Raw genomic sequence first — 19,638 nt, 5'->3', positions numbered from 1 at the left:
AGTTAGTGAAGATCCCAGAAATAAGCTGAGAATTCAAAGTTCACCATCAGAATCTCCTTTGAAGTAAATTGTTCAACTTTCAGACATGAATGACGTAACAATAATAGCAGGTGTACAATGACTTAGAGTTTGTTCTCCTACCACCTAGTTACCCTCCAAAAACCATTTAGTAGTCATCAAAACCCTACTGAGCAAAGTTGTAAATCTCAGATTTTGAATTTTATTAAATATTGGAGTACATTTTTAATTTTTATATAAGCAGTCAAATCTGTCAGTGTTTTCCGATATATTCCTGCCTTCTATTCCATGCTTCAAGAGGTCATCCAAAGTCCAAGATTCGAAAAATACCTACAATTTTCTTCTTGTATTTTTATGGTTTCTACTTTTTACATTTACCGTGTGTGTGTGTGTGTGTGTGTGTGTGTGTGTGTGTGTGTGTAGGTTAGGAGGTAGGAATCTAAATAACTTTTGTTGGACAGAAAATATTTAATTAATATAGGGATTCTATTAGAGAATGTAAAATGTCATTCAAAATAACAAAACAGGGCTTCCCTGGTGGCGCAGTGGTTGGGAGTCCGCCTGCCGATGCGGGGAGCACGGGTTCGTGTCCCGGTCCGGGAGGATCCCACATGCCACGGAGCGGCTGGGCCCGTGGGCCATGGCCACTGAGCCTGCACGCCCGGAGCCTGTGCTCCGCAACGGGGGAGGCCACAGCACTGGGAGGCCCACATACCGCAAAAAAAAAAAAAAAAAAAAAAAAAAAAAAAAAAAAACAGCTATCTCCCTATAAGGACTATCAGTCTAATGCAGAGATACTGTAAATATAGAAGAAATATAACAGAGACATTATATATTGTAGTATTATAGGGAAGCATTATATATTAGAGAATAAAGAAGTTTCTTCTGCATTTTCTTATTTTATAGTTTTGTAGTAACATAGTACATGCCATACCCTAGATATTAAGGTTTTGGTACCTGTATTTGTATATGATTGTCTCTGATATTCTGGAATTTGACAGTATTTCAAACAACATAATGACCCCACCCCCCAAACAACTACTGGAACAGCTTTCTCATCCAGTCCCCCCGACCCGCCACCTGTCCTTCACACTGTCCTTTTTTCTACTCCAGGCTGAAAACTAACCCCATTGTCTCTTAAAAGGTCGCTCTAAAGACGATTTGAACACTGTCTGAAAACCTGAGGGTCCTGCCTCTTCACTGAGACAAGGAGGTAACTATTGGGGTTCTTTTCCAATTCTTATTGGGCTGGAATAAATGAAAACCTGGCTTGTACCAACAAAATACTTAAATAAGGAGAGGAGACGTATCGGTGTGATTTTTAAAGAATTATGACAGAAAATCCCCAGTGACTAGCAGAAGTTGAATGTACGCTCTTTCTCCCCTCTGTCTCAATGGTTTCTGATCTTTTAAAAATCTCTTGAACTGTCTTGTGCGTGCTTTTGTGGTAAGCTGAAATCATCTTTGGAAATGGGTCAGATGTAACTGGTAACTAAATAAATACTGGTGGATAAGCAGTCAACCCTCTCGAGAGTACTTTCTTTTTTATTTATTTATTTTATTTTGGGCTGCGTTGGGTCTTATTTGTGGCACTCAGGCTTCTCGTTTCAGCGCGAGGGCTTCTCTCTCATTGTGGTGCGCGGGCCCAGCAGTGGCTGCACACCAGCTCCAGAGCGTGTGGGCTCTGTAGTTGCGGTACGCAGGCTCCCAAATTGCGGCTCGCGGGCTTAGCTGCCCTGCGGCATGTGGGACCTTAGTTCACCAACCAGGGATCAAACCCACGTCCCCTGCATTGGAAGGCGGATTCTTAACCACTGCTGGACCGCCAGGGAAGTCCCTCGAGAGTAATTTTCAATTTCCCTACTTTGTCATAATCACCAAGGTCAATTTAATCCTAAGCAACTTCAGGTGTATGTGTTTAGTAGCACAGACTAGACCAGGGCTCGTAGCGCTATTGACATTTGGGGCCAGATAAGTTTTTGTCGTGGGGGCTTTGTAGGATATTTAGCAGTGTCCCTGGTCTCTACCCACTAGATGCCAGTAGCACCCTCCCCTCACGGTTGTGACAACCAAAAATATCTCCAGACATTGCCACAAGTCCCTTAGGTGTGTATGGGGCAGGGAGGAGGGTAAAATTGCACCAGGTGGGGGATGGGAAGGTGGGGGATGGGAAGGTAGGGGATGGGGGATTTCAGGTGGTCAGGGTTGATAACCACTAAACAGATAGATGGATAAACGGATAGATGTAGGTGCGTATTTGCATATGTGTGACTCTGCCCTCCACATGTGTGACTCTGCAGATCCCAATTCCTTTTCCAAAAAGTAACGGGGGTGGATCAGGGGGCCTAGGCTGGATCTGTCGGTAAAAACTAAAATGGTTTCAATTAGAGCTGTAGAAATGTCTGCCCTAAAGCTGCTGAGCTGCTAAAAGTATCACAGGGAGATCCTCCAAGACTGGGGATGTGGAAACAACTTTATCATCTTGTTATTTGTGCCTTTAGTTTATCTATTATCAACATAACTAAATTGTACTGTGGGCCTTGAGCAAGGACGTTATCTAGTGGAAGGCATTCCCAGATTTGGAGTGTGAAAACCTGAGCTTGGGTCTGGGCTCTGCAAATGTCTAGCTAATCACTTTACCTCTCTGGGCCTATTTCCTTGTCCAAAATGGGTAAAACAATAATACTTAATCCACTGGGTTGTTGTGAAGGTCCAAGCTGTTCATGAGAAGTAGCAGGGCTTATTCTTGAGGAATTAGGAACATTGAAATCATACAGTCCTGGGTTGACCTTAGGTAGATGATGCACTATTGTAAGCCACAGTTTCCTTGTGTGCAAAATATAGAAATAATCATATGACTTCATAGAGTTGTCACAGAGGTTAAATAAGTTACATGTGCTGGATAAACATTATTATTGGTCATTGGTAAACTGCATCACATTGCACAAATACATATCATTTTATTGTTATTTCTTTTCTGTGAACACTGAAACCTGGAAATCTGAAGAACTAGTTAATACATCTATACAAGTGAAACCCTGTTATAAATATGTTACAACCCAAATTCCAAACAAGTGAAAGCAGCATTAAATTGTAGTGTGCAACCTTTCATCTTCCAAGTTAAATCAGTTAGGGCACAAGTTTGTTGCAATGACATAAGGTTCTCCTCCCCTTATTGAAATAATGTTCTAATAAGTTTTCTACAACCTCTGTATCACATAAAACACATGGGGTCAGGCATAGCATGCCCAGCTAGCACAATGTTCATCCTGAATATTGAAATCTGACTATGTGCTGCTGCAAAATTCACCTTCCCCAAAAGCATTGGCAAACTGCATTGCAGTCCTAAAATGGGGGTGCGGGGAGGTATCTGAGGGTATCTTTTATATAAACTGTTTAATTAAAGTATAACATTCATACAGAGAAGCGTACAAATCACATCAGGAATTTTCACAAAACGAACACACCTATGTAATCATTGGGTGTTTTTAAAGGTCTGAGAATTCTGTCATAAACGTGTTTTATCATTAGGGGTGTAAAGAAAAGGGTTATCATGAATTTGAAAGAAAGCAGTGGAGATTTCCCAGAGGAGATAGCAACTGCCTTTGCTGTCCAAATGTGATTTTGAATTATCACATGGCAGTTTTGCAAAATGATCAGTTGGATCAGATGGCCAAAGTCATATCACCATTTACCACTTGCTATATGATTCTGGACAATTAACTTCAAGTTCCTCAGTCTCCTCATCTGTTAAATGGGGATAAGAATAGAATTGTTATTAGGATTAAATGAAATAACGCTGGTAAAGGTTTGGATGGGTTCCAGCACATAAGCTCTCAATAAATGTAAATTATTATCTATTTAGGATGATGCCCCTTGGGACAATAGGAAAGAAGTTACAGAGATCTCAAGAATTCTTTTAGAAAAAAAGGGAAATTTTGCACAGAAGGGGAGTGGGATCAAAATAGCTAAGGGGTGCTATCACTGAGCCCCAGGACCAGCAGGGAGGGTTGGTCTGTGGGAAAGTCTGCAGAATTAAGCCTGAGACAAAGCAGAGTACCTGGAGTTGGCAGGCAGGGTGCTGAACCAAGGAGCTGTAAAGATAGTGCGGTTCTGAACAGAAAGCCACAGGGGTGTGCCTGGCATCCAAACAGGACATGACCTGATTTTTCAGAAACCAGAGTAAGGTCTAGGAGTGATTGTTTGTTTGATGTGGGCCTATAGAGAGGAATGAGAGAAGAAGCAGCCACAGGAATCATAATCCCAGGGGTCAGATCCTTGAAAGCCCTGTCCACTGAAGGAAGGGGACTCATTTAGGGCTTTATCCATGGCTAGGAGACTGGAGCAACTTAGAGTTTAGGAATGACCTCAGATGTATCTGGCCTGGCATTCCTTCACACTGAAATACGATGGAAGGATGCACTTGAATCGATTTGGATCCTGAATAGAGAAAGATATACTACTAAAGAAGGAAAGAAAGGAGGCAGTCTGAGTCTCAGAACCCAGACATGGCAGAGAAATCTGCCCCTCTGAATGACGGCAACAAGGAGTTACCCCAAATCCAGCCAGCAGCCTGATTTGTCACAGCTGGACCTTAGAGTGTCCTTATTTCTTCTTCATTATCTCAATCTTGCAAATGGCTTATCATCTCTCTAAGGGTCTTTGAAAGGAGGCAATTTGGTTTCTTTTTCCTTGATTGGTTGTAGGAGATGCATCAGAGTATAAGATTCAGCAGGACAATTTTGGTGAATAAATGTGACCCAGTGTGCTCATTTTGAGGAAACATCTGTCACTGATGGATAAAGAGTATGAAATACCCAAGTCAGGGATGGCAAATCTGTGGCCTGTGGGTTTCCAGAGGTCTGAACTTGGTCTCAGAATCCTTCTCAACACAGTGCATCAGCCATTACCAACTATTTGGAGCTTGCTCAAGATAGAAATCCATTTTGTTATAGCAGGATTTACCCCTCATCCCTTGTTATAATTAATGTACCCATCCTAACCACTTCTCTCAAAGCCCAACACATAGGGTATCAGATATGTAATTTGCTTGGCTTCAACCCTGCATATTTAAATTAAGCCCTTGATAGGTAACAATTGCCTATTTAGGGACCTGTTCTCATATTTCTGAGTTTATAACTGATTTATGCCCTATAAATAGTCACATCAACTAATTGCTGAATAATTTATATACTGAGGTCATGATCTCTGGATGAACCTGATACCCATTAGTGTTAAACTCAACATCTCTGTGCATCCGAGCTAGACACACACAGAAACATACCCCAAAGTGGTGGGAGTGAAAAAGCAGAAGGCCTAGACTTTATTCTCTCCTTTTACGTCCGGCCAATGTACTTTCCTTTTAGTTTCATCTCTAAAATGGGATAGTATGGGCCTCCCTGGTGGCGCAAGTGGTTGAGAGTCCGCCTGCCGATGCAGGGGATACGGGTTCGTGCCCCGGTCTGGGAGGATCCCATATGCCGCGGAGCGGCTGGGCCCGTGAGCCATGGCTGCTGAGCCTGCGCGTCCGGAGCCTGCGCGTCCGGAGCCTGCGCGTCCGGAGCCTGTGCTCCGCAACGGGGGAGGCCGCGACAGTGAGAGGCCCGCATACCGCAAAAAAAAAAAAAAATTAAAAAAAAATAAAAAATAAAATGGGATAGTATGTCCCCATGGGTGACAATGCTAAGAAAACTATTCAAATAATAAATGTTTTTAAGGCTCGCAGAACTCAAAAACTTTGGACTCAAAACATTATGTCTATAGATGTCTATTGATGAAAGCTTTATTACTCCCCCAGGGCTAAACAGAGGTTGAACATTTGTGTTTTACACTTTGTTGCATGAATAAGCCAAATCTCTTCCACACTATGATGTTGATGAGATGGGAGAGAGGTTGTTCCCAGCTTTGGGGTACAGTCCCCTGTTGTTCCCATCTGTAAAATGGACACGCCATACCGCTCATGTTCCTCTCTTTGCCTGCAGAGAACTGATGAGATAGAAATTGCAAAAGACTGAGTTTACTGAAAACTAATGCTGTAAATGAAAGACAGAGGAATTCATTAAATTTTAATTTTAATTTAAAATAACACTACTTCTACCATCCCAGCATCTGGGTGGGTGAATGAAACTAGAGGTAGTAGTGGGTTAGCAACTTTGGGCTAAGAATTTCACTGGTGGATAGGGAGATAACACAGAGAAGTAAGGACCAGAAACAGCAATATGTGCTCCTAACTTATTGAGAGTGAGAATTAAAAAACAAGAAGCATTTTCCAATAGCCACTTGGGGACTTTTGACTCCACGAAGGTACAGGGGTTATGAGTCTCAGAGCCACAAACACTTTAATACTACTTCCTCAATTAGCATAAGCACAAACTTGTTTTTCCAAGTACACTGTGTTGTCGCTGTTCATCTAACAGAAAAGAAAAACCCATTCCAATTCCAATCTGGATGAAGACTACATTTCCTATGATAAACATCAGTGGGCTGATAGGAACACACTCATTCCACGCTGAAATGCTCGAACCTAAGCTTTGTGACTAACTTTGCCTAAGGACAGCTCATTTCATCCTGGAGCATCCTCGCCTCAGCAGCCTAGGCCAAACCAAAAAGATCACAGAGCAAAACCAAATGAGAGTATGACAACATTCATGTGGAGATTTTATGCTCATCTGTTACGGGGACCTAAGTCAATTTACAAAAATGTTGTTTTAAGGGAAAATGATTTGGCCTGAGTAATTGTGAATAACAAGAAAAAGTAAACACACAAGATATGGTAGTGGGTAATACACGTGGGCCCTGCTTCCAATCTAATTTTAGATCTAATTTTTAAAATTAAAGTTTCTCGGGGCTTCCCTGGTGGCGCAGTGGTTGAGAGTCCACCTGCCAGTGCAGGGGACATGGGTTCGTGCCCCGGTCCGGGAAGATCCCACATGCCGCGGAGCAGCTGGGTCCGTACCGCAAAAAAAAAAAAAAAAAAAAAAAAAGATTCTCATTTTTCATTTTACCAAACTTAAATTTCAGAGAAATTTTATCCTCATTCCTGACTGGATTTCAATTGGAAATAGCTCCCAAAATCTTAAATCTGAATTTCTCTGCCTTCTCAGGTACATTTAGCTATTTGACACATTGAAGTGTCTTAGATTTCTGTGAACTTGGAATCTAAGTCCTAGTTCTGCTATTTGCTAGCTGTACATTGAAAAAGCCACTGGCTTAACAGATTTCTGTTTTTTCTTCTTCAACACAAAAATATCTGTATCTTATCATACCAGGATAGTTCGGGGATTTAAAACAGGGATCCCTAAAATTTTCTTTTTTTTAAAAATTTTTGTTTATTTATTTACTTATTTATTTTTGGCTGCATTGGGTCTTCGTTGCTGAGCGCCCGGCTTTCTCTAGTTGCGGTGAGCAGGGGCTACTCTTCATTGTGGTGCACGGGCTTCTCATTGCAGTGGCTTCTCTTGTTACGGAGCACAGGCTCTAGGCGCGTGGGCTTCAGTAGTTGTGGCTCGCGGGCTCTAGAGTGCAGGCTCAGTAGCTGTGGCACACAGGCTTAGTTGCTCCGTGGCATGTGGGATCTTCCCGGACCAGGGCTCGAACCCGTGTCCCCTGCATTGGCAGGTGGATTCTTATCCACTGCACCACCAGGGAAGCCCCTCTAAAATTTTCTTGATGAGTTTTGTTTTTTTTTTTTCCTCTGCAAAGATTTACTATTAATCATTAACAGTAAAAATAACAGCTGCCATTTACTAAGCATTCTGGGCCAGATGTTTTGTACATACTTAAAAGTTTATAGGTAAGAAAATTGAGGTAGAGAGGGGTTAAGTAAATTGCCTAAAGTCACATAAATAGTAAATGGCAAAACTGGGATTCCTGCCCATGGCTACTTAGATTCAGGTTCTGCTTTCTAATGGGAATTCCCACGAGCCAGGAGGAAGGAGATATAGGGTACTGCTAGACTAAGAGGTAAATCAGGCAAGGCTTGAAAAAGAATGAATGAATTCCAAGACAAGGGTCTCTGAAGAAGAGCAACTCACCTACTCTTTGGCAAAAAGAGATGTAAGTAAGTCTCTATCCCAAGTAGGAAGACACATGGTATAATAGGAAATGTGGAGTTTGGAGTCAGAATGGCCTAAGTGAGAATCTTGGTTAAGTTATTATTTAGCTGAACGGCCTTGGGAAGGTTATTTATCCACTCTCTGCCTCATTTTTCTCATCTGTGAAATAGCCATAATACTACTTGCAGAGTTGTTTTGGTGGTTAGAAATAATCCATGTAAAGTGTCTTGCACATGGTAGGCATACAATATACAACAGGCAAAATATCATATCCTTTTGTAAGTACCTTGACAGCATTTCCCAAAGTGTGTTGTTCGTAGGCATTAGGTAATAAAATGAGAAAAGATCAAAGAAATTTTAAGTGAGAGGACAATTTGGCAATCAAGTAAACCCAGGAAATGCTGTTAACCAAGTTACACTGTTTCCTTAGTGCAGGACTTCTCAGAGCCTTTAAATTGCAAAGACCCAATAAGACTCTCCAAGAGGAAATATTTTCCCAATTTATTTGATTATATAGCCCAGTTGTTTATTAAGCATCTTACAGGACTGATGTTTCTGTTAACACGTTAGGAAGCGCTGGTCTGGTGAGTTTTGGAAGAAAAAGCTGAGTTGCTCAGGTCCAGTCATTATGACGCATTCACTATTCTGCAGTACCTCCAGAGCCATATCTCTTCTCCATTTATTTCTCCCTAAAATAGGACTTCTCTTTTTTACAAATGTCACAGAATGAAGCTCTAAATAGTGATTTCCAGCACCCATTCAAGTGAAAAGTTCAGCTCCCAACAGGACCAGGCAACATCCACAAAGCAAACCAAGGCAGGCCATGGGGCCAAGGCGTTATTGGGCCCTTCAGGATGGAGGGACATGGCTTCTGCTTTCTGCCTGCCAGAGAAGCTTTAAAAGTGAAGGTTACTCCAAAGACCACCAGAAGGCACTGGCATGGGGAAAAAGAGAACCCATGTCACCTACCCAGAGAGTAAGAGGCCAACCTATCCAGAGTGGCCCTGCTTAGGCATTTGTCCATGCACTTGTCAAAGGCCAACCAGCCCAAGGAAGGGGAAAGACTTAAACAGAGGATCAGTTTTTTATTTTCACGTACAAAGCACTTGCCCTTGGGTTATAAATGTTATTGCATTTGTGTAGCACTTTACTGCTGCCCTCAGCTGGCAAGCATCACAGGATACCAGTGGCAGTACTTTTATAACCTTTGATCAATAGCTTATTTCTATCGCCTTCAGTCCCAGCTGCCAATCCGTTCTGTATAATGTGGGAGGCAGACTTCGCCACTCTCCAGCTGGACATGTTATGAATGTAAACTGTGAGAGTAACATATGTATGTGCATTGAGTGGGGGACATGGGATTTTTGAACAAGGACTGACAAAAATGGGCCCCTTGTTCTAAGGGACTACCACAAAACTAGGAGTTTTCTCTCTAGTGAGTGCTTCTCTCTCTCTCTCCCTCTCTTTCTCTCTCTCTCTCTCTCTCTCTCTCTCTCTCAAACCACAAGTTTGGTAGTCTTTGGTGGGTCTAGAGAAATGAGACATGATTCTTTTTGTGAGTGTTTTCATCTCACATATATTTGAGGGTGGTGGTGAAAGGTCACATGGAAAGATGTAAACTTTCCAAGAGAGGGCCACGACTGGCTGGTTATCACCCCTGTATTCCCAGCTCCTAGACAGAGCCTAGCACAGAGTAGGTGCTCAGGAAATATTTGTTGACTAAATGAATGAATTCCAGTTTGCAATGGGAGGGGAGGAGGTGAGTCCTGGAATGTTCTCCTGGGGCTGCCTGAGCAAAGAGCAAAGGACAAAGGCTTTCTGTGGCCAGCAGCACTGGGGACCACAAACAGCTACTGTGGGTCTGTTTTATTTAAGGCTCACTGCTAGGCACCATGGGAACCACGGAGAAATAAGATCACTAAGGGTAACCAGCTTCTACGGTTCTATTTTTCCACAGAGCCAAGTCAACCCCTTAGAGGACATATACCCTGCCTCACCTTCTTCACCCCACTTCGGAAACCAGTTTTAGGACCAAGCCACTCTAGGAGAGGTCTTCAAGCAGGGCCCCAAGGCTCCCCAACATTTTTCACCACTAGGAAAACGACTCCAGCTCACAGTAAGGCAGCCAAGCCTGCCCTTGTCTGAACCTGTGCCCTTGAGACTCAGCCAAACCTCTCCCAGCTTGGTGGAGGGATGTTGAGGTGACATTCTTCTCCCTGCCACTCAGCATCTTTTAAACAATCCTCCTCCACCTTGGGAGAATATGCATGAACTCACTGCCGACTAGGGCCACGGAAGCTGAAAATTCCCTTTCTCCCTGGGAGGCGAATTCATCGCAAGTGAAAAATAAGAATCTGGGATGTGGGCAAGTTGTTCTGAAGTTCTTTTGATTGCCCGTGATAGAAAGATATCCACCATCAGGCGGAGTTAGTGAACAAGGGACCTCGTTGGAAGGATGAGTGTCTCAGGGGGCTAGATCAGCAGGCCTCAGAAGGACCTGGACTCGAGCCCTGGCAAGGGTTGGGAAGCTGGAGCAGCGGCTCCCCACGTCTGCCTGCTGCCAGCTGCACTTGGGTTTCCTCCTGTGCATGGAGTTCACAGCCTCGGGGGCATGTGGCGGGAGGGGAGCGAGCGGGAGGTTGACACAGGCATTTTTGGCTCCGGACCACACTGCCTGTAGTGTACCATGAATTAATATTTTTAATAAATCCTGTAATTATCTTGTGAACAGATCATTTTTGTGGCACTATATTTTTTGGTGTTAAAAGGATTAATTTGTTTAATATAGACATTAGAAATATACCATCATTTTTGTAACCTTGTTTCTTTATTTCTTAATGTATCAGGAGCCTCAGGAAATAGAAGTGAGCTCTAAGGCCTCAACTAAGAGCTGTGTTCTGCTCTGTGTAGCCACCCCAAGTGGCCGGCCAGGCCCAGGCCAGCTCTCAGGCCCAGTTCTGAATGTCTAGGAGAGGCTGCTCTGCACCACTTGGGCCAGAGGGTCACCCTGGCACAGTCCACTGTGATACTGCCAGGGCCCCTTAAGGAGGCAGAAGAAAAGGGATCCTTATGGGCTGGATGGAGACACTCCACAGTGTGTCAGTGTCCACTATCCTCTTCCTGGGCTCACCCTGTGCAGATCCCAGGATGTTGGACGTCTCCAGCTGGGAGACAAAAAACCAAAAAATTAAATAAATGTCAGGGGTTGTATTTAAAGCCATCAAAATAACCCATCTTGAAGGCTTCTCAGGATCCTAGCTGTCCTCCAAGAGGGCTTGGTCCAAGTTAGTCTTGGTTTGTCCATCCCTCCTCCCTCTCCCAACTTCCTTCTTTCTTTCTTTTGTTTTTTAAGAGTAACAACTATCTTTTAAAAATATTTTTAAACAGGGAAGTATCACCAATAAGATAAAAATCATTCAATCCCACCTCCCCCCCCAGACTGGCCCCCGACACCCCTCCCAAGAGATAACTACTTGTTAACATTTTGGTATACAACTTTCCAGGTAATTTTCAATAAAATTAGCTCCACTCTTAAAATAACCCTACTATAACGTTGACTTGTATTCTATTTTTTAACTTAGCAATATATCATATGTTTCTTTTCATATCATTGCAAATTATTCTGGAAACATTTTATTTCCTAAACTGGAATCAATTTTGTTTCTTCTGATGTATAAAATATTCAACCAATACAGAGAAATAAATTCCCTCAGAATCCCACTTCCTAAAGATAATCACTATTCTTAAAAAAGAAATCCTTCAAGTTTTTATTTATATGTATGTATATACATATGTATAAACATACATTTACATAAACAGAATCATAACACATAGTGTTTTGTAACCTGCTTTTTCCTACTTATCACTAGATCATGAATATCTTTCCATGTTAACACATATAGTAATGCATCATCCTTCTTAATGGCTACATAGAATTCCATTCCATTCAATGAATGCTCATAATTTATTTAACTAATCACCTATTCTTGAAAACATTTGAATTATTTCCATTTTCTTTTCTATTCTAAGGCATACTGCACTAAATATCACTGTATATATATCTTTGTCACAAGTCTGATTATTCCCTTAAAACAATTCCTAAAAGGAAAATTGCTGAGAAAAATAGGATACATATTTTAAAATTTGATTCATATTAATAAATGACTCTGTAGAAAATTGTACCAATTTACATTTCTCCAACAAGTAAGAGATAAGATGATTCTCCACACCATCTCCAGCATTAACCATTATCACTCTTTTTTATCTTTGCCAGTATGATGGCCAAACATGATATTTTATTGTGATTTCAATCTGTAAGTCTTTGATTATTGGTGAGGTTGAGTGTATTTTTATATCTTTGTCAGTTGAATTTTTTTTTTTTTTTGCGGTATGCGGGCCTCTCACTGCTGTGGCCTCCCCCGTTGCGGAGCACAGGCTCCGGACGCGCAGGCTCCGGACGCGCAGGCCCAGCGGCCATGGCCCACGGGCCCAGCCGCTCCGCGGCACATGGGATCCTCCCAGACCGGGGCACGAACCCGCATCCCCTGCATCGGCAGGCGGACTCTCAACCACTTGCGCCACCAGGGAGGCCCTGTCAGTTGAATTTAATTTACAAATTATCTGTTTATGCTTTTTGTCCATTTTATTTTCTTAAAGTATTCTCTTTTTTTCTTTCTGGTGAGTAGAGGTTTTTTTATTGAGTAGTCACCTTTATTAAGGCTATTAACCTTGACATCAATGTTGAAATTGTTTTCTCAGTTCATTGTGTCTTGTGCCATAGGATGTTTTTATTTTTATATGTTTATATCCATCCTAGGGAACAGAAAAGTCAAGTAACAGCAGTTTAAACCATTTAAAATATTAACTATTTAATTAACCTGAAATCCAGGGGTAGGTTGTCCCAGAATTGGTTTGATGGTTCAGAGATGTCATCAGTCCCTTTACATCTTTCAAATTTGCCATCTATAATGTGTTGACAGTGTCTCCCCTTGTAAAATGAGATGGCTACAACACTCCAAATACTACATCCTCGTGTGCCAATTAGGAAGGAAGAGGATACGGACAATTTTTTTTTCATCTCTCAGGTCTGTCTTCTCATCGGGAAGGAAAATCTTTCCCAGTAGTCCCCAGCAGATTTTTATTTACATCTCATTGGTAACCAGTGGTGTCTGCCAAAATAGTCAAACCTGTCAATCATTTCCTCCATGACTTGTGGTTTAGTGCCATATTACCAAAGGCTCTGCTCACCCCACAAATTCTTTTAAAATGTGCTCCAGTATTAACTTTTTGAACTTTCAAGGTTTATGTTTGTTTAATTTTCTTAATTTCCACATCTTTAAATTATCTGGAGTTTATTTTGGGGTGTGGTTTGACATAACTTTTATTTTTTCCCCTAAGGATATTCAGTGATACCAATAACTTTTATTAAATAGTAAATACTTTCCCCACCACATTGAAATTCCATCTTTGTTATATATGAAATTCCCCTATATTCATGGGCCTATCTCCATTATCTGTCTTTTCCTGCACTGGTACCATGATGTTTTTAATCACTATAGTTTTATAGGTCATTTTTATATCAGTTAGAACAAATTATCCTTTTTTCATTATTTTCTTGGCTATTCTCCATTTGTTTATTCTTCTAAATAAACGTTAGAATTAGTTTAACTAGTCCCTTCCAACAAATGTTCTCTCTTGGCACTTTGGGATTACATTAAAACTACAGATTAATTTTAGAAGACTTCACGCCTTTGCTAATGTTTAGTCTTTCCTTTCAGGATCATGGAGTGTGCCTCTCCATTTTTCAAGCCTTCTTTCATGTCCTTTAGCAAGGTTTTATAGTTTCTTTATAAATATCCATTTTCATTAAGTTTATTTGCATTTTATTTTTTATGCCAATTTTGAACAGGATCTTTTATGCCAACAGGAAAGCTAAGGAAGGAGCATTCTTGCATTCCTTAAATAAACCCTATTCAGTTATGACTATTTTTAAATATTGCTTGATTCAATTTGCTAATATTTTATTTAGCATTTACTCCCAAGAGAGGTTGGGCTATAATATTTTTATCCCTTGAAGGATTTTTATAATAAAGTTTGCACCATTTAAAAATGAACTAGGGAACTTGCAGTCCTTACTTTACTTTAGAACTGCTTTATCCAATACAGTGGCTACTAGCCATGTGGGCAACTGAGCACTTGAAATGTGCTTACTCCAAATGAGGACCTAAATTTCTAATTTAATTTAAATTAACCTACATTTAAAGTTAAAACTGATCCTCAATTCAGTTACTGGAAATTGTTTAAGTATGTTTGGAACAATGTGGGTATGTGACTCTACTTTTCAACTGTAAGTTTCATGAAACCTAAATCTTCAGAGATCAGTATTTCTGATGAAAATTTGGCATCTGAATTGAGATGTGCTGTACGTATAAAACACACACTAGAGTTCAAAGACAGTGTGAAAAAATAATTTAAAATATCCCATTAATAATTTTTATATGTTGAAATGATAATATCTTTGATATATTGGATTAAATAAAATATATTATTAAAATTAATTTTACCTGTTTCTTTTTTATGCGGTTACTAGAAAATTTCTGAGTATATATGAGGCTCATGTTATATTTCTATCAGTCACCACTGCTCTAAATTTTTAAATAATAGCAATTATCTGATCCTTTATAGTTGATAGAACTACACTTTTTTCTTTTTTTTTAAATTGAACTGCAGTTGATTTATTAGGACTACACTTTTTTTTTTATATCTACATGTCCTATCAGATGGATGAACTAAATGTGTTTAACCAATCTGTTATTGCTGAATATTTAAGTTATTGCTTCCTTTCTCTCTTTCTTTTTTCTTCCTTTCTTTCAACAATTATAAACAACTTTGTGTTTAACAAGTTGGTGGCTGTATTTTTATGTAGGGGAATGACATGATCGGATTTGCTTTTTGAAAATCACTTTGGTTATATTGTAGAGAATAGGCTGGCCAAGACCAAGCATGGATTCAGCCAGTTAGGAAGCCATTGCACAAGTTCTGGGGAGATGGGGCATATGGAGAAGGAAAGAAACGGACACTCTCCAGAGATATTCAGGACCAAGCCAGTAGGACTTGGAATGAACTGAATACTGGGATCATGGCAAGGAAACCATCAAGAATGAGTCCTTTGGTTCTTGTTGGGCAACCAGAAGTTGGTGAGATAGTCACTGAGTCGGGAATCCTAAAGAAGGTCTCGTTTGGGTGAATAAGCCCTTGAGTTCATGTTAGGAATGATGAGTTTAACATGTACTTGAGGCATCCAAGTAGAGATGTGGAATACTGTAGATAGATCTAGAGCAACAGGGGAGGAGAGGATGGAGATCAAATCTGAGAGTCATTGGTGTATAGATGAAGTTTGAAGGCAGAAATGGCCTGAATGAGATCATCTGGGGAGAGAATGTCAACTAAGAGATCTGTGTGTTTGGGGGAACAGGGGAGAGGTGACTAAGACCAAACCTTGAGGAACATCAATATTTAAAGCCAGGTGGAGAAGGAGAAGTCAGGAATGGAGACTGAAAGAGTATGACCAGAGGTGTAGAGGCAAAGCCAGGGCAGTGTGGTGTGGATTGTCACAGAAGCCAGGGAAAGGGAGTATTTTAAGGAGAGAGTATCAACAATTGCTGAGAGATTAAGATTTTAAAAGTGCCTATTGCTCAATCTCACTACTAATCAGAAAATATAAATTAAAACAATAAGATATCACTGTTCAACCACCAGATGGTTAAGATTTTCAAGATTAATAATATTCAGTGCGGGCAAAGATGGGGAAGGGTTACTCTCACATCTTGTTGGTAGAAATGTAATGGTACCAACTTTGGGGCTTGTCTTGACAGCATCTATAAAAATGTAAACTGCATACACTCTTTAACCCAGCAATTTCTCTTCTATGTATCTATACTTGGGAAATGCTCACTCATGTACAAGAGGTTGTGATTACAATACTATTCACTGCAGCATTGTTTGTAAAACTGAAAAACTGCTAATAACATAAATGTCATTTGGTAGAAAGAAAACAATGGCATATATTATTGAATACTGGGCAGCAGGGTAAAAGAATAATGTAAATTTATAGACACTTAAAGAGAAAGCCCCCCAAGACATGTTGAAGTGAAAAAGTAAGTTGTAGAACAATAGATATAGTAAACTCTTATTGGTATACATTTATAAGCCTGCATACTTGCGTATTTAGATATATATGGGTATAAATACATAGACATATGTCTGGAAGAATATCTAGCAAACTGTTAACAATGATTAACCTAAAAAGTGGTTTAGCGTTAGAAAGGATCAGTAAAGGAAGACTCACTTTTACTCTGTATACTTTGGAATGGTTTGCATTTTTCAAACAAAAATTTATTGGTGAATTGTTTAAGTTTTTATGTTTTAATGCCCATGAAATTCAGGAACATGGGGATTATTGGTGGTGAGTTTAGCCATGTTGTCTCAGGGATAAATGATGAGAGTGAAAGCCAGATTGGAAAGGTTTTCCTCTTTACTTCTGTGCTCTTATTCTATTACCCCCATTAGATCTATGACAACAGAGGCAGGCTCTGGAGGGGTAGTAGAAAAAATATGAGCTCAGTGATAGAAGCCTCAGATGGAAATTCTGGCACCAATATGTACTAGTGGAGCCTTTTCTTATCTGTTTGTTGATTGGGAGTATTCACTGGGTTTTATGAGGATTACATGAGAAGATATTATATCACAAACAACATTCAGGTGGTTAATTATATTATTACTACACTAATCCTGGCATCCCAAAACTCATTTACTGTCCTGCACCTTGAACTCTTCAAGTCTTATCCCAAACAGCCAAGGCTTGCCCAGGACCTGAGTTCATGTCAGCGAGGCCTCATCTCACCAGCCTGCCCCAGCCAACTGGTAGTGACACCTTAGGGAGCTGTGTTGAGAAGGATGCTCAAAGCCAGCAAGCAAGTGCATCACAATCCTCAGCAGTGTCTGAAATGGATGCAGGAAGGGGGAGTCACACACACACACACACACACACACACACACGCCTCTTGTTTACACAAGGCAGTGAAACAGGCAGAGGCTGCTCTCCACGACCTTTTCCAGGAATTTGGCCCCTTTCTCTTTCTTTCCACTTTTCAGCCAGTCTTACTAGCAATTGGTTCTATCTAATCTTTTCCAAGGTTTAGCTTCCCTTTAAAAAGGTCTCCCAGGGATATCTGTGTTCATGAAGGGCTTCTTGAAAACAGAAAACCCTTCAAAATCCCCCCAAGTGAATCTTTAACAGTTAACCACTAGCACAGTGACAGGTAGTCATTGAAATAATTTTGAGCCCAGAGTTTTATCCCTAACTTTGAAATCACACCTCAAAGGTAGCCTCCTTTTCTGCTCCTTCTAAAGTCAAAAGGACACTCGAGCAGTGTAACGACTCCTATGACAGCATCCTCCCAGCCAGCCTGGTCTGGACCCAGGGCCTGCGTGGGTCAGGGCAAGTGTGACCCGAACGTGGTTTGGGAAAGCCCCATGGATGTCAGCTTTCACCTCTGAGACCACCGGCTTCCCACTTTGTTTCTCTCAAACTCCCATCTCTTCCCTACAGGCACTTAACAAACAAGACGATGTATGGGACATAAAAGGGCTTGTGTGCGTGTTTAATAATGATGACAGGGACGGCAGCTTTTATGGGGGCTGCCTGTGACCAGGGCACAGCACCTGCGCAAGAACTTGAGCCTTTTCCCTCTTTCACATAAAACAGTCCTTCCTGGGGCTTCCCTGGTGGCGCAGTGGTTGAGAGTCCGCCTGCTGATGCAGGGGACACGGGTTCGTGCCCCGGTCCGGGAAGATCCCACATGCCGCGGAGAGGCTGGGCCCGTGAGCCATGGCCGCTGAGCCTGCGCGTCCGGAGCCTGTGCTCCGCAACGGAGAGGCCACAACAGTGAGAGGCCCGTGTACCGCAAAAACAAAAAAACAAAAAAACAGTCCTTCCTCACACACCCTTCTTTCAAAGATTTCTTCATCTTAAAAATGACTTTCCTAGGGCTTCCCTGGTGGCGCAGTGGTTGAGAGTCCGCCTGCCGATGCAGGGGACACGGGTTCGTGCCCCGGTCCCGGAAGATCCCACATGCCGCGGAGCGGCTGGGCCCGCGAGCCATGGCCGCGGAGCCTGTGTGTCCGGAGCCTGTGCTCCGCAACGGGAGAGGCCACAGCAGTGAGAGGCCCGCGTACAGCAAAAACAAAAAAAAAAAAGACTTTCCTAGAAGGATGTCCTTTCATTTTGTCTCTATTGTTAGATATTTTAAATAACGATTATATGTTATTTTTAAAAAGAGGTTTTTTCCATGGGGGGTGGGGGGTGGGGGGTGGGGGGTGGGAGGTGGGAGGAACAGACACTCTAATAGCTGTCTCTGCCTGCATCCTTTACAGCTGAGTTATTTCCAATTTGCTTGAGTTTACTGGATGACAGCTACATATAGTTTAAAAGTATTTGTCCTCTTATCCGTAGCATTTGGTATGATTAATCTATTGGCATAAAATACAAACAACTTTACCTACATTGTTTGAAAGACTTTAGAGTGAGGAGGTATGAAGAGCCAAGCAAACAAGCCCAAAAGCTGGGTAAGAATGGCATTTTGAGTTTGTCTGGAAATGAAGCTATCTCATTCTATTTGTCCTAAATTGCCTTTTCCTTTGTTTATTGTTGTTGGGTTTTTTTTTTTACCATCTCTTAGTTTTCTATTGCTGCATGACAAATTATCACAAATTTAGTGGCTTGGACAACATCAGTTTATGATCTCAAAGTTTCCGTGGTTGAGCATGGCTTAGCTGAGCCCTCTGCTCAGGGTCTCCGGGGCTATAGTGAAGGTGGTGGTCAGGGCTGGGGTCTCATCTGAAGCTCAGGGTCCTCCTCCAAGCTGTGTGCTTGTTGGTAGAATTCACTTCCTTGCAGCTTGCTTCTTCAAGACCAGCAGGATCTTCTCTGATCTCAGGGAAGGTCTATGTCCTCTTTTAAAAGGTTCACCTGCTTAGGTCAGTCCCACACAGGATAATCTCCCATTTGATTAACTCAAAGTCAACTGATTAGGAATTTGAATTACATCTGCAAAAACCCCCTCACCTCTGCCACATATGTAACCTACCAAAGGAGTGGCAGCCGACATATTTACACACCCACCCACACTCCAGGGGAAGGGATTATACAAAGGTCATTGGAGGTCATTTTAGGATTCTGACTATGACATCATATTTTTTACACTGAGCCATCATAGACAAATGAGAAAAATACAAGTAAGCAAAAAGAAAGATAAATTAAACAATTGGAAATGCTACCACCTAGAGATAACCTCTCTTAGCTTACTGACTTAGCCCCCTACACGTTTCCCACGTGAATGTATTTGTAAAATGAGATTGTGGCATACATACTCTTCCATTATTGACTTTTTCTCACCCTAACAATGTTTTGAAACTATCTTTCTATAGCCACACACAAATATCTATTGCATCCACTTCAAAGGATGTAGTATACTCCATTTTATGAAGCTCCTATAATTTATTTAAG

The 19,638-nt window shown here is 41.4% G+C and overlaps 1 protein-coding gene across 1 annotated transcript in view; it reads right to left on the bottom strand.

Moving 5' to 3' along the window:
• LOC132494128 (uncharacterized) overlaps window positions 1–19,638 on the bottom strand; it is a 92,925-nt gene that overhangs the window by 3,212 nt on the left and 70,075 nt on the right. Inside the window, exon 5 of the mRNA XM_060105163.1 lies at window positions 5,932–6,003. Coding sequence (XP_059961146.1) covers window positions 5,932–6,003 — 72 coding nt within the window. The remainder of the gene's footprint in view (window positions 1–5,931; window positions 6,004–19,638) is intronic.

Source organism: Mesoplodon densirostris, chromosome 7 (assembly GCF_025265405.1).
Source record: "Mesoplodon densirostris isolate mMesDen1 chromosome 7, mMesDen1 primary haplotype, whole genome shotgun sequence".
NCBI classification, from domain to species: domain Eukaryota; kingdom Metazoa; phylum Chordata; class Mammalia; order Artiodactyla; family Ziphiidae; genus Mesoplodon; species Mesoplodon densirostris.
Note: the sequence above shows the minus strand (reverse complement) of the source record. Positions and strands in the feature narration are given on the sequence as shown.